This window comes from Lemur catta, chromosome 2, assembly GCF_020740605.2.
Source record: "Lemur catta isolate mLemCat1 chromosome 2, mLemCat1.pri, whole genome shotgun sequence".
Classification (NCBI taxonomy): domain Eukaryota; kingdom Metazoa; phylum Chordata; class Mammalia; order Primates; family Lemuridae; genus Lemur; species Lemur catta.
The window spans coordinates 10,245,190-10,257,379 of record NC_059129.1 but is presented as its reverse complement, the minus strand read 5'-3'; the positions used below and the strand labels follow the sequence as shown (position 1 = coordinate 10,257,379).

The window sequence follows — 12,190 nt, the reverse complement described above, 5'->3', positions numbered from 1 at the left end:
TCTTTCACCAGAACCCACTGTGACCTTGGGCAAAGCTGTGGCTGCCTCAGTTTCCCCACTATGGCGATGGTGGCGGGATTGTAGAGAGTTGATTTCAAGGCGTGTCAGGAGTGCAAAGTGTCCTACATTTACACATTTAAGGTAAATTCAGTACCACCCCATCCCCAAGTCTCCTGCTCTTTTTGGGGTGGCCAGGTGGACGCTTGGAAGGGGCTGCGGGGAACCATAACATCGACAGAGCGCCCTTGAGCTCACTTAAGCCGAGGAGAAGCCTGGCGTCCTCCTGGCCCCCGCGCCCCAGCTGGCGTCTCGAGCCCATCGGGCGACCAAGATGCAGAGGTGGGGACGACCGCGCGGCCTCGGGTGCCCGCCTCTGCCTGGCTCCGCCCGCGCGAAGGTGAGGCGGGGGGCGTGGCCGGGCGCGGCGGGCCGGCTGGGGGGCGGCGGGGCTGGGTGACTACCCCGGTCCGCCCGCCCGGACGTCCCGCACCTGCCGCCTTCCGACGGGGCGCCGCCTCCGCGCCCGCCAACCATGCTGCTGCTGCTGCTGCTGCTGCTGCGGCTTCTGCCCCCGGGACCCGGGCCCGGACCCCGACCCGGCGCCGGTGAGTGACGAGCCGCCTGCGGGGACCCAGAAGCTCCCGGGACTCCTCCAGCCCTCCCTGGGGACCCAGGAGCCCTGCAGCCCCCAGCCCCCTCTTCTAACACCCACCCACCCATCCTTCCTGGGGGCCCAGGAGCCCTGCAGCCCCCAGCCCCCTCTTCTAACACCCACCCACCCATCCTTCCTGGGGTCCAGGAGCCCTGCAGCCCCCAGCCCCCTCTTCTAACACCCACCCACCCATCCTTCCCGGGGGCCCAGGAGCCCTGGACCCCCGTCCTCTCCAGGGGCCCCCACTCACTCGCTCCTCTCAGGGACTCTGCACCGGCCCCGCCCTTCTACGGGGGCTCTGAGTCCTCTGCAGACCCCCTCCCCCAGCAGCTGTCGCTCTCTGCAGCCACCCGGAGCCGTCCCCACCCACCTGGTCCGGGCTCCTGTGTGCCGACCCTTCCCTCCACCTGTCTGTGGGGTCTGAGTTGGGACGACCGGGTGGACACCGGAGGGTGAGAGCAGCTGGGCAGAAGGCGCGGGCTCGCGGGAGGGAGAACAGAGTGTCCCCTTGTCACCCACCCCTGGGGGCCACCCTCAGAGAGGCCCCCTTGGTGACCTGGCATTTCTGGGGTGCGCAGATACACGCACTCACAGGGAAGTACGCAGACGCCGCAAGCACGGAAAGCGCAGCCTCCAACAGCCCTAGACTCCCCCGGGCCCGGCTGGCTCACAGTGTACGCGGCCCCCACCGATCCACGCTGCAGACGCGGGCAGGTACCCCAAAGGGACACGTGCACACTCCACTCAAGGAAAGCTGAGACAGCCCCAGGGCACAGTGTTCACACACACGCACGCAGAGACCCTGGGCCCATAGGATGCCCAGACAGCCCTGGCACTCCCAGAGGAGGCCACAGTGTGCAGAGCAAACAGACCCCGGCGTGACCTGCCCCACCTGTGTTGGCACAGAGGGAGTGGTTTCCTTGGTTCTAAACCCAGCACCTGGTGGCCGCCCCATGCCTGGGCCCTTCATGGGGCTGGTCCTAGGCCTCTGGGATACCGGGGGGTGCTCAGGTCAGAGGAAGCGAGGACCTCCAGGGACAGCTTCAGGGTATGAAGATAGGACTGGAGCCTTGTCAGGGGGGGCGCTTACAGTGGGAGTGTTCCATGGGGCTTGGTGGATCGGGAGGTCCAGAGACCTTTCCTGGAAGCTCACCCTGTGCCGGGGCATCCAGAGCTGCCCGAGTCGGAGATCTGCTCTCCGAGGCCGGGCTGGAGGCTGCTCCCACAGGCAGACAACAGCGCTAAATGGGGACGGTCCCTGTGGCCACCTGGGGGGCAAGGCAGACTCTGGAAGGAGGTGGCCCATGAGCAGGGTGAGCAGGGGTGGGGGCACGAGGGCATTTTCGGCAGAATATGTAGGTGACAGGGCATAACTGGGGGGACACTGGAGAGTTTGGAGGGGTTGACTGCCACCAGGCCTTGGGGCGCAGTGAGGCCCCTGAGTTTGTCCAGACTCCAGGGAGCCCCGGGAGGTTTGAGGCAGGGGCGCAGGCTGCGGGGAGAGTGAGGACTGGTCACCAGAGAGGAAGGTGAAGCTTTGAACTCTAAACTCATTTTCACATTTTCTTCCAATTCGCTTCGTCTCTGTTCCCCCACACTAATATGCTGCTTTTTTGATCGAGGAAAACAAAACAAAATTGAATTTAAACTTGGTCTGGATGCCTCAAAAAGTCAGTGTGATGAAAACATGTTCTAGATACAAAAGAGATGAAAGAGATGAGATGACCAAAGGCAGCGCTGGGACTGCCACTGGGTGCAGGGCGGTAGAGAGGGGACTCCCGGGAAGTAGGCGGGCCTGGGAGTGAGGTTCTGCTTTGCTGCCAAGGCCCTTGGCTCTGTCACCCTGAAAGGCCACCTTCCCCTGCTGGTACCGTGCTAGGAGGAAGGACCACTGGTTTTTGAGTCAGAGCCTGGGCAGGAGCCTCAGCTTGGGCTCTTGTTGGCTGTATGAGTGTGGCAGGCACCTTTCCCAGCTGGCCTCCTCCTTCTCGCCTGTCCAGAGCAGGGGTTGCAGTCGTGTGCTCTTGGGCACCGCTGTGTGTCAGAGCTGCCCCGGGATCCAGGGAGAGGGCTGGACTCAGGCCAAGGGGGCTCCCTGTCTGGGCAGTGCAAATAAAAGGAGATGCAAAGGCCCCTGAGCCAGTCTGGAGGGGAGTGGTGAGGCCCAGGGGAACCCCAGGGACTGGGACCCCCCCAGAGGAGACATCCTTGGTGACAGGGACCCTACTTAGCTCATCTCTGATGCCTGGTGCCCAGAACAGGCAACTGGACAAACATTTGATGTATGACTTGCAATCGAACTGCGTGTGGAGTTGACACGACAGGGGATTGGGAATTGGGACATTGTAGGGAGGGGGACCAGCCCGTGCAAAGGCTGTGATTTTTTTTTTCCATAGCTGCCTTGGATATTGATTGTAATAGTTAGTCCTTGTCATGGGCTAGGTGCTTTTCATGCACTGTTCACTTCTTTCTATGAGTTGAAGTCACCTTACCCTCCCATTTCCCAGACAAAGAAACCAAGGCACGGAGAGGTTAGGAGTTTGTCCAAAGTCACATAGCTGGGAAGTAAGATTCAAACCCAGACAGTCTGGCTGCAACATCCAGGCCCTTTTCAGGCTACTGCCCTTCTCTACAGACCCGCAGCCTCTGACCTTTTTTTACCACCACCGCATCCCAGCCTCCAGGAGGTCACATGTGCACCGGCGTGGGATCCTGGAACTGGCGGGGACTGTGAGTTGTGCTGGCACCCGAACTCCCATCGCCTACATGAACTATGGCTGCCACTGTGGCCTGGGTGGCCATGGCCGGCCCCGGGATGCCATTGACTGGTGAGTGCGTGCTTGGGCCCAGGCTAGAAGGTCCTCCACCCCCGGGGGTAGTCAAGACCTACAGGGAAATACCCAAAACTGAAGCTGGGGGTTGGCCCAGGAAGGTCCCAGCATGTGGTACTCCCTTGCAGGCAGAGGACCTTCTGGGCAATGTGGCCAATGAGGCCAGATCTTGGTGCCAGCTGCCCCTTACCCTGGCAATGGGCCTCAAAAATAACATAAAGGTAACCAGACTTATTATGCACTAGGAACTGCTCTGAGAATCCCTTTGAGTCCTCACAATAACCCCATTTCACAGATGAAGAAACTGAGGCATAGAAAGGTTAAGTAACTTGTCTGGGGTCGTGCAGCAAGGAAAGCGTGGGAGCTGGTGTTTGAACCCAGGCAGTCTGGCTGGATTCATCCCCCAACCTAGGCACTCTTGGTGCCGTGTGAGAAGTGCCTGCCCTGTGCAAGGCTGTGGGCTGAGATCTTTCTGTGACTTCCTCTCATCCACTCTCACTGCCATTTGTGGAGACGGGTGTGACGGTTATCCCCATTCTACAGGTGACAGCCCTGAAGCTCAAAGAGGCGCAGCAACTCGCCCATTTCCACAAAGCTTGTAGGTAGCAGAGGGCAGAATTTGGCTGCCTCTCCCCTAGTCTGGAGGCCATGATTGTCACTGAGAGGTCTTTATTTACCCCTGTGTCTTGGTTGCTTCTGCTGCCTTCCATGAGCTCCTGCGCTCTGGCAGTCTGGTTCCTGCATGTCCTTCAGATGTGACTCACTGCCTCCAGGAAGCCTTCCCTGAAGCCTGCCTGGGCCTGCCACCCTGTCTAGGCTCCCAGGGTCCCCAGGGCTTATGCCACATCCCAGCACTTCTCACCATGCATGTGTCTGGGGGCCATTTGCCTGTCTTATGAGACAGGGGACTCCCCAAAATGCTGGCCTCTCCGCACCACACCTCGCTGAGGGATTGGCTGATGGGTGGATGGAGAGAATACCAGTAAATGAATGAATAAGGGAGTGAATGAATGATTGACAGCTATAGGGCAGTTTGTGAGTCTTCCTCAGGGAATTGTTCAATAGTAGATGTTTCCTGAGGTCCTATTATGGGCTGGGCCTTGCGCTACTGTGGAGAACTGAACAGACTTGGTTCTGCCTACATAGTTTCGGTTATAGATGCTAATGAGGTTTTTGATGAGGGTTCCATTATAAACCTGCCCTAAAGGAAAGGAACTGGCTTTATGAGGGGGTGTAGCCTGGGGAGGTCAGGTGAGGCCTATATGATGTCCCAGGGTGGGGGCTGGTGCTTGGACTGAGACCTAAAGGACAGGAGGGGGCATGAAGTTATCCCAGGCAGAGGGACAACGAGTACAACGAGCAATGCCAGGAGATGGCAGGGACTTGACTTACTCCGGGAACAAAAAGGAGGCTAGTGGAGCTGGAGCTCAGAGCCCAGAAGCTCCGAGACTCAGAGTGAGACAGGCAGGTACCGGGCGAGACTCAGAGTGAGACAGGCAGGTACCGGGCTCAGGCACTGCCAGGGGCTGGAGGCGGTTGCAGGATACGCTGGGGACAGTGCATGGGGCTTTTCAGGGACAACACTTAGACCTGAGGATGCTGGGTCCTTGGAGGTCTTCACTCACCCCTAGTCCCGGCAACGGAGGGTGGCCAGGAGAGCTCCCTGCCTTCACCCACCTGCTGTTCTGCTCATGTGACATCCACAGGTGCTGCCATCGTCACGACTGCTGTTACAATCGTGCTGAAGAGGCTGGCTGCAGTCCCAAGATAGAGCGCTACTCCTGGCAGTGCGTCAATCAGAGCATCCTGTGTGGTGAGTTCCCGATGCCACGTACACCAACCCCCCCCAAGTGTCCCCTGGCCATCCCAGCAGAGCCAGATGACTTCTGTGCCCTGTTGCACTAACATACCACTGCTTGCAACGCTCCATAGACCACGCTTGGGTTTATCTAATATAAGTGATCTTTAACATGGAGGACTTGGAAAAAAAAAGAAAGAAACCTATATCTTCTATGTCTGGAACAAAAGGGAAGAAGACAGAAATGACACCAGGTATAAACCACCTGAATGTGTGTCAGAAGGGGTCTGGGTAAATAAACACATGATGTATTCTCACTGCAGCCTGGAGGGAGAGTATGAGGTAGAGCCGTATGTGCTGACACAGAAAGAGGGTGAATAAAAAAACAAACTGCACAATGACTTTTCTAGTACAGCACCATTTGTGTGTTTAAAAAAAGGAAAAGAAAAGAAACTTGCAAAATAGTACCATACTACTTTCCATGGCTACACGTGGGCAGCCACAAAGCTCAGAAAAAGCTGGGTAAGGATACGCTCCAAACTGAGGATGGCTGTGGTCATCTCCAGGGACAAGATCAGGTTGAGGGGGCAATGGTACAAGGCAACTTCGTGTTCTCTGTGTGTGTCTGTTATGTACAAGGAGAATGTCTTCATGAATCACTTGTGAATTGAAAGTGTAAAAGGAAAGGAATGCACAGCCTGAAGTGTTTAAGGGTGATGCGCACTGATGTTTGCAACTTACTTTGAAGTGCACCAGAACAAAACAAAACAAAAAGGCAGACAGATGGATAGAGAGAGGGATGGACTGACGGAGGGCTAAGTGATGAAGCTGAATATTAATCTGTGTAATATACAGGTGTTCTCTGAACAGTTTAACTTCTCTGTATTTTTGAAAATTTTCACAATGAAATGTGATAAATACAAAAATAATTGAAAAGAAAGAGGATGACAGGAGGGCTCCATACCTCCATTTCCTCACCTCCAGCCACCATGTGGGAGCCTCTCACCTGTGGGGCTGGCTCCACCTCAGTGTGGTGTGACGACCCTCTGGCCCCAAATATTCTGTGTGAGGAGGGTCAGAGGCCTTGGCAGGGTCCCACCCTAGTGGATAGAGGGGTGTAGAGCCGCAACTGAGCCTGTACCACAAGTGTCTATTTCCTTGGCCCTTTTTCCTAAGGCTGAGCCAGGCAAGAGTGGCCACTTCCCAGTTGGAGACTTCAGGAAACGTCCTTCCCTCCCCGGGACACAGAGCCTTCATTTCTACAAAATGGGGACAATTGTATTATATCACTAGTTGATGTTCCTTGGACGATGTTTGTCCTGCAAATGTTTTGCTTCATCTGCACAATGTTTGGAAAAGCAGTTTGAGCCAGTATTTGAAAAATCAATATATTTCACATAAAATCTGAACTTCTGAATGTTTAGTTTTCCTTAAAAAATTGGAGGCTCTAACAGCATCAGACCTAGTAGCTGCCATTGGCTGGAGCTTAGAGGGGCTGTCACTCACAGGCAGGGCCTGTCTCTCTCATCTGCCCCAGTCTCCACTGTGCCCTATTTTCTGTATGACGTTGAGGACAAGTGTCGATTACCATATTTCATATTCCTTGTGCTGTTGGTTTTGTTATAAAAGAGAAATAGTTCTAACAAACCCAGGAAAACAGAAGGTAGACCAAACAGCTGAATGTTTCAAGAAAAATGAGAGTGCTGAGCCCGTTTACTTGTGCAAATGGAGAGTATTCCTGTGTTTGACATACCTCCCTTGCTTCACTCGTTGACAGCGCCTGCCCCAGTGGACATCTGAGTTTGCAAGCCCTCGGCTGGTGGTCCGTAGCTTCTGCCTTAGTTCATTTCTAGTTGTGTGACTGTGGGCAAGTTCTGATCTCTCAGAGCCTCAGTTTCCTCAGCAGTAAACTGGGGGTAAAAATCAAGGCCTCCTGTTATGAGGATGAAATGACGACACGATGCTTCATGCATAGTAGGTGTCATTGGAGAAATGACCCAACACAGATTCTCCAGTGAGGATGACACAGCAGTGACCCACGATCACAGGGCTTTGAGGATTGCGTGAATGCAGCTCTAACCCTGAGCCCCCAAAGGAGAAAGTTACTTCTCTTGCAATTCTCTTTTAATCGTTCTAATTGCGTGGAAGAGAAAGTCTCAGTTCAGTGCTACTAATTTAGCTTTAACATCTCTTGAACACTTGCTGACCTCTTTTTAACAGAGAGCGCAGGCTTCTGGCTTCTCTTATTTAAGAACACTTCTATACCTACATTTAATTCTGGTTTTAAAAAAAATTCTTTGTATCTGTCTACTTACCTATATGTTTATTTATCTTTAATCACAAGCAACATGTATTTAATGAGGATAATTGTCACATAAGCCGTTCTCCCATCACAGTTTACATTTTACAGAACCAACCCACTTCTAAAGTTAAAAGAAAAATAAAACTACAATTAAACATGTTGTGTCTCTCAGGGCAATCGTACCTGATTTTGAAACAAAGCAATAAGAAAAGGAGTGAGGAGGAGAATGTATTTTTAAGATGACTTTCTGATGTTTGGTGTTTGCCATTTAACGGTTTCCCTGCAAAAAGCTGAATCAATTTACAAACTAGGAAGTGAGCAGTAGTACAGGCAGAATGTAGGTAAGGCTGCAGTTCGGACGGCGAGGCTTGAAGTTATCTGAAGACTTGGACATGACCCAGACAACTGGCTCCAATCCCTTTTATTTCTATTTTCTTTCAATTGAAAATAAACATAACATAAAAACCATTTTAAAATGTACAATTCAGTGATATTTAGTATATTCACAATGTCATCCAAGAGCCACCCAAACATTTTTATCATTCCCTTTCCAAGAACCCATGCCCACTAAGCCTGTCCACTTCTTCCTAACACCAGCACCAGGCAAATTTACCAGTTTGCTTTCTGTCTCTATGAATTTACCTGATCTAGATATTTTGTATAAATGGACTCATGCAATATGTGTTTTTGTTTGTGTCTGGCTCTTGTACTTAGCATAATGTTTTTGAGGGCCATTCATGCTGTAGCATGTATTGGTGCTTCATTCCTTTTACGGCTGTGGCTATATCACATTTTATTCCTCCACTGTGTGGCTATATCACATTTTATTTATCCATTCATCCAGTGATGGGCATTTGGGTTGTTTCCACCTTTTGGCTAGTGTGAATAGTGCAGCTATGAGCATTCATGAACAAGTATTTATTTGCATAGCTGTTTTCAATGCTTTGGAGTGTATACCTAGGATTGCTGCATTATATGCTAACTCTATCTTTTACTTTTCGAGGAACCACCAAACTGTTTTCCACAGCAGATGCACCATTTTATATTCTCACCAGCCATGCATGAAGGATCCAGTTTCTCCACATCCATGCCAACACTTATTATTTTCTAGTTTTTTTATTAGCGAGTATGAGGTGGTATATCATTGTGATTTTCATTTGCTTTTCTCTAATGATTAACAACATTGAACATCTTTTCATGTGCTTCTTGGCCATTTTGTATTTTCTTTGGAGAAATGTCTATTCAAATCCATTTTTAATTGAGTTTTTTGTCTTTTTGTTGTTGAGTTGTAAGAGTTCCTTATATATCCTGGATACTGACCCATGTTAGATATGTGATCTGCAAATATTAGTATTTTCTCCCATTCTGTGGGTGGTCTTTTTACTTCCTTGGTAATATCCTTGAGGCACAAAGGTTTTCAATTTTGATGAAGTCCAATTTATCTGTTTCATTTTTTATTGCTTGGGTTTTTGGTATCCTAAGAATCCACTGCGAAATCCAAGGTCATGGAAGTTTACCTCTATTGTTTCTTCTAATAGTTTTCTAATTTTAACTCTTATGTTCATTCTGAGTTAACTTTTGCATATGGAGTGAGGTAGGGGGGGTTCATTCTTTTGCATGTTGTTATCTAGTTGTCTCTGTGCCATTTGTTGAAGAGACTATTTTTTCCCCATTGAAGAGTCTTGCTGCCTTTGTTGAAGATGACTTGGCCCTAGATAGATGAGAGTTCCATCACTTTGAGCTAATGATTTGACCTCTCTGAGCCTCAGTTTCCTCACCTGGGAGGTGGGTGTTGTGAAGATGAGAAAAGGATTTAACATGATAAACAGACTGCAGGGGGATTTTTCTTCTCTCTCTTCCCCTCTCCTTCTCTCATCCTGATCTGAACTCCTCTCTGACCTCTGCTACCTCCTCTAGAGAGAATTAAAGATCTGATGTGACTCTGCACTAAACCCCCAGCTTCTGCAGACTTGATCTGCTCTGGGGCAAAGAGGCTATCATTAGTCTTACTAGATGTGTATTTTTAGATATGTGTGGATTCTCAGCTATAAGACCTTACTATGAATTAGGAGTTGGTCTCAGAGCAAAGATGAATATGGAGACATAATATAGATTTTTTAGGACTGAAAATGCCCCAAGCATTGTCTCATTCAGCCCTGTCATTTAGAGTTGGGGAGAGTAAGTAACTTGTCCCTAAAATGCTCCCTTTCAGTGTGGCTGGAGAGGAGTTGAAATGGGCTTAAATGGGAAATTTGCTAAAGATCTTTCCCTTCTCTCTTCAACTTACATGTCCTGTTTGTTTCTACCCTTGTGAAAATGATGTTTATAAAAATAGGCTGGTGGAGTCTATGCCTGTTTACAGAACTGTCCTCCTTGAACCAAACGAAAAGAACGAAAATATCTATTATGCATTTTTGGCTAAAAATATTCCCTTATTCTGTTTGGAGATATTCTGAACATAGTTGTTTATTTAATTACAGGTTTGGCCCATTTTCCATTTATGGGCCTCACTTAAATATATTAAAAAATGTTTTAACCTATAATAATATTTACTGGCAGGCCTTAATTTTAAGCTTAACCTTTGGGAGCTACTTTTCCTTTTAAGTTTTTATTCTTCTTGAAAAACGTGATGCCATTGGGTTCCTGAGGCCATGGAGCAGTGGGGCCTCCAGACTTGTCTTTGTGCGGCAACCTCTGCACGTCTGTGTAAGCTAGGTCTAGGACAGAGGGGTGAGATAGAGTATGTGATGGTTACCTAAAATAAGCTGTTTTTCTTGAAAGAGCATCTGAAAGAGACTTGGAGAAAGGAGGCAGAGAAATGCAGGAGGGAGCGCTTTATGTAGGCTTCTTACCCAGGCTGCTCGATAACCCTGCACAGTGGAGAGTGCCCCCATACTATATGAGGACTTGGGTTCAGAAAGGGTAGGACATAGCAGAGCTGGGACATAGCAGAGCTGAGACATAGCAGAGCAGGCTTTCCAAACCCAGGCAGCTACTGTCTTATCTAAATGGATTCCCAAACAGTGTCATATTGATGCAGACGAGAAGTCAAAGGTTCTACAGGCTTTGGACTCTGCCATTTGAAAATTTAATTTCCTTTTCTGTAAAATGGGGCTGACATCACCTGCCTCCTGGGGTTGCCGTGCTGACGTAGATCACCTGGGAAACTGTCAAGTGTCTCAGAAATGCAAGGTATGACCCGTCCTGCCTCCAGCTTTACTGGCTCTCCCCATGTTCACCCTTGAGTCTCTGCAGGTCCCTACTCTAACCTGTTTCCCCACTTCTTCCAGGACCAGCAGAGAACAAATGCCAAGAACTCCTGTGCAAGTGTGACCAGGAGATTGCTTACTGCTTAGCCGGGACTGAGTACAACCTAAGACTTCTCTTCTACCCCCAGTTCCTATGTGAGAAGGACTCGCCCAAGTGTGACTGACCAGGTCTACTGGACATTCTTTTAAAGAGGCAATAAAGTTCCTTCTCAAGAATGAACAACAGCATTCAGTTCTTTGCAGGAGGGAATGGAAGCCAAGCGATAAAGCCATAACCTTTATGTTTGCTTTCTCTCCCCATTCCGGAACTCGGGGCTGGAGTCTGTTTGGTTTCCAGTTTGATAAAGGTCAAAAGTCCTGTGCCTATTTAATAAAACCATGACTGTATTTATGACTGTGTTGGGTTTGGTACCATTTTTGAGGTTCCACCTTTACAAAAAGTTGGTCTTTGTCTTCTAGCCTGCTCCTGCTGGCTGGTTGTCAAATGTGAACAAACACCTACTGTGCGCCTGGTCATGTTCTAGGTCCTGGGTCGCAGCAGTAAACAAGATGGCGGTCACATGACGCCCACCCTTGTGAAGTTCAAGTCTAGGAGCTGTTAACAGGTTAAGAAAGGGTATTCCCCATCCCACTCTACTTTCAATGGTTAAAATTTATTTCCCAATTATGAAAGAAGGGTATACTCATTGCTTTAAAAAAAAAAAAAAGGAAAATACAGAGAAACATGGGGCAGAAAAAAAAAAAAAATCACTCCAATGCCCACAATCCATAATAACCCCTGTTAGCATCTTAGCGTGCTGTCCATCAGTCTTTTCTATAGTTTTAAAAATGTAGCTGAGATTATACCATATGATTTTCTCCATGTCTAATTAGACATCTTCAGAAACTTTAAATAGATGTATCAGATACCATTTTATAGAGTAATAACTTTTGGATATTGGAGATATTTCCTGTTTTTATCAATTGCTGTGAAGATACTTATAAATAAATCTTTGCCACCTCCTACCTCTACAGCCTGTTTATTTATATTCCTTAGCCCAGATTTGCAGAAATGGCCATTTTTGGATCAATGGGTCTGAGTATTTTAAATAGACACTGACACCCTCTTCTGGTGCACCCAAGCCCGCTATGATTGGTAGAGGGTCCGGGGGAGGTGAGAGGCAGCCTGTGGCCCTTGGCTGGGGTGAGTGTGCCCATCCCTCCTGCTGGCCGGAAGCAGCGAGAGTCCAGCCCAGCCTGTTTGCCTCAGCCAAGCCTCCTTCCCCGACCAGACCTGGGTACGTTACTCATCCTTGAAGCAGGGTGTGGGAGTAGGTGGGGTCGGTGTGGGAGGCCACA

The 12,190-nt window shown here is 49.6% G+C and overlaps 1 protein-coding gene across 1 annotated transcript; it reads left to right on the top strand.

The window, feature by feature from the left end:
* The first annotated feature begins 481 nt into the window (after positions 1 to 481).
* LOC123632404 (group 10 secretory phospholipase A2-like) lies at positions 482 to 11,691 on the top strand. Its single transcript, XM_045542639.1, has 4 exons — positions 482 to 605; positions 3,330 to 3,480; positions 5,190 to 5,296; positions 10,874 to 11,691. Exons 1-4 carry the CDS (start codon positions 533 to 535, stop codon positions 11,014 to 11,016), a joined length of 474 nt encoding a protein of 157 aa, XP_045398595.1. The 5' UTR covers positions 482 to 532; the 3' UTR covers positions 11,017 to 11,691.
* The last annotated feature ends 499 nt before the right edge of the window (positions 11,692 to 12,190 follow it).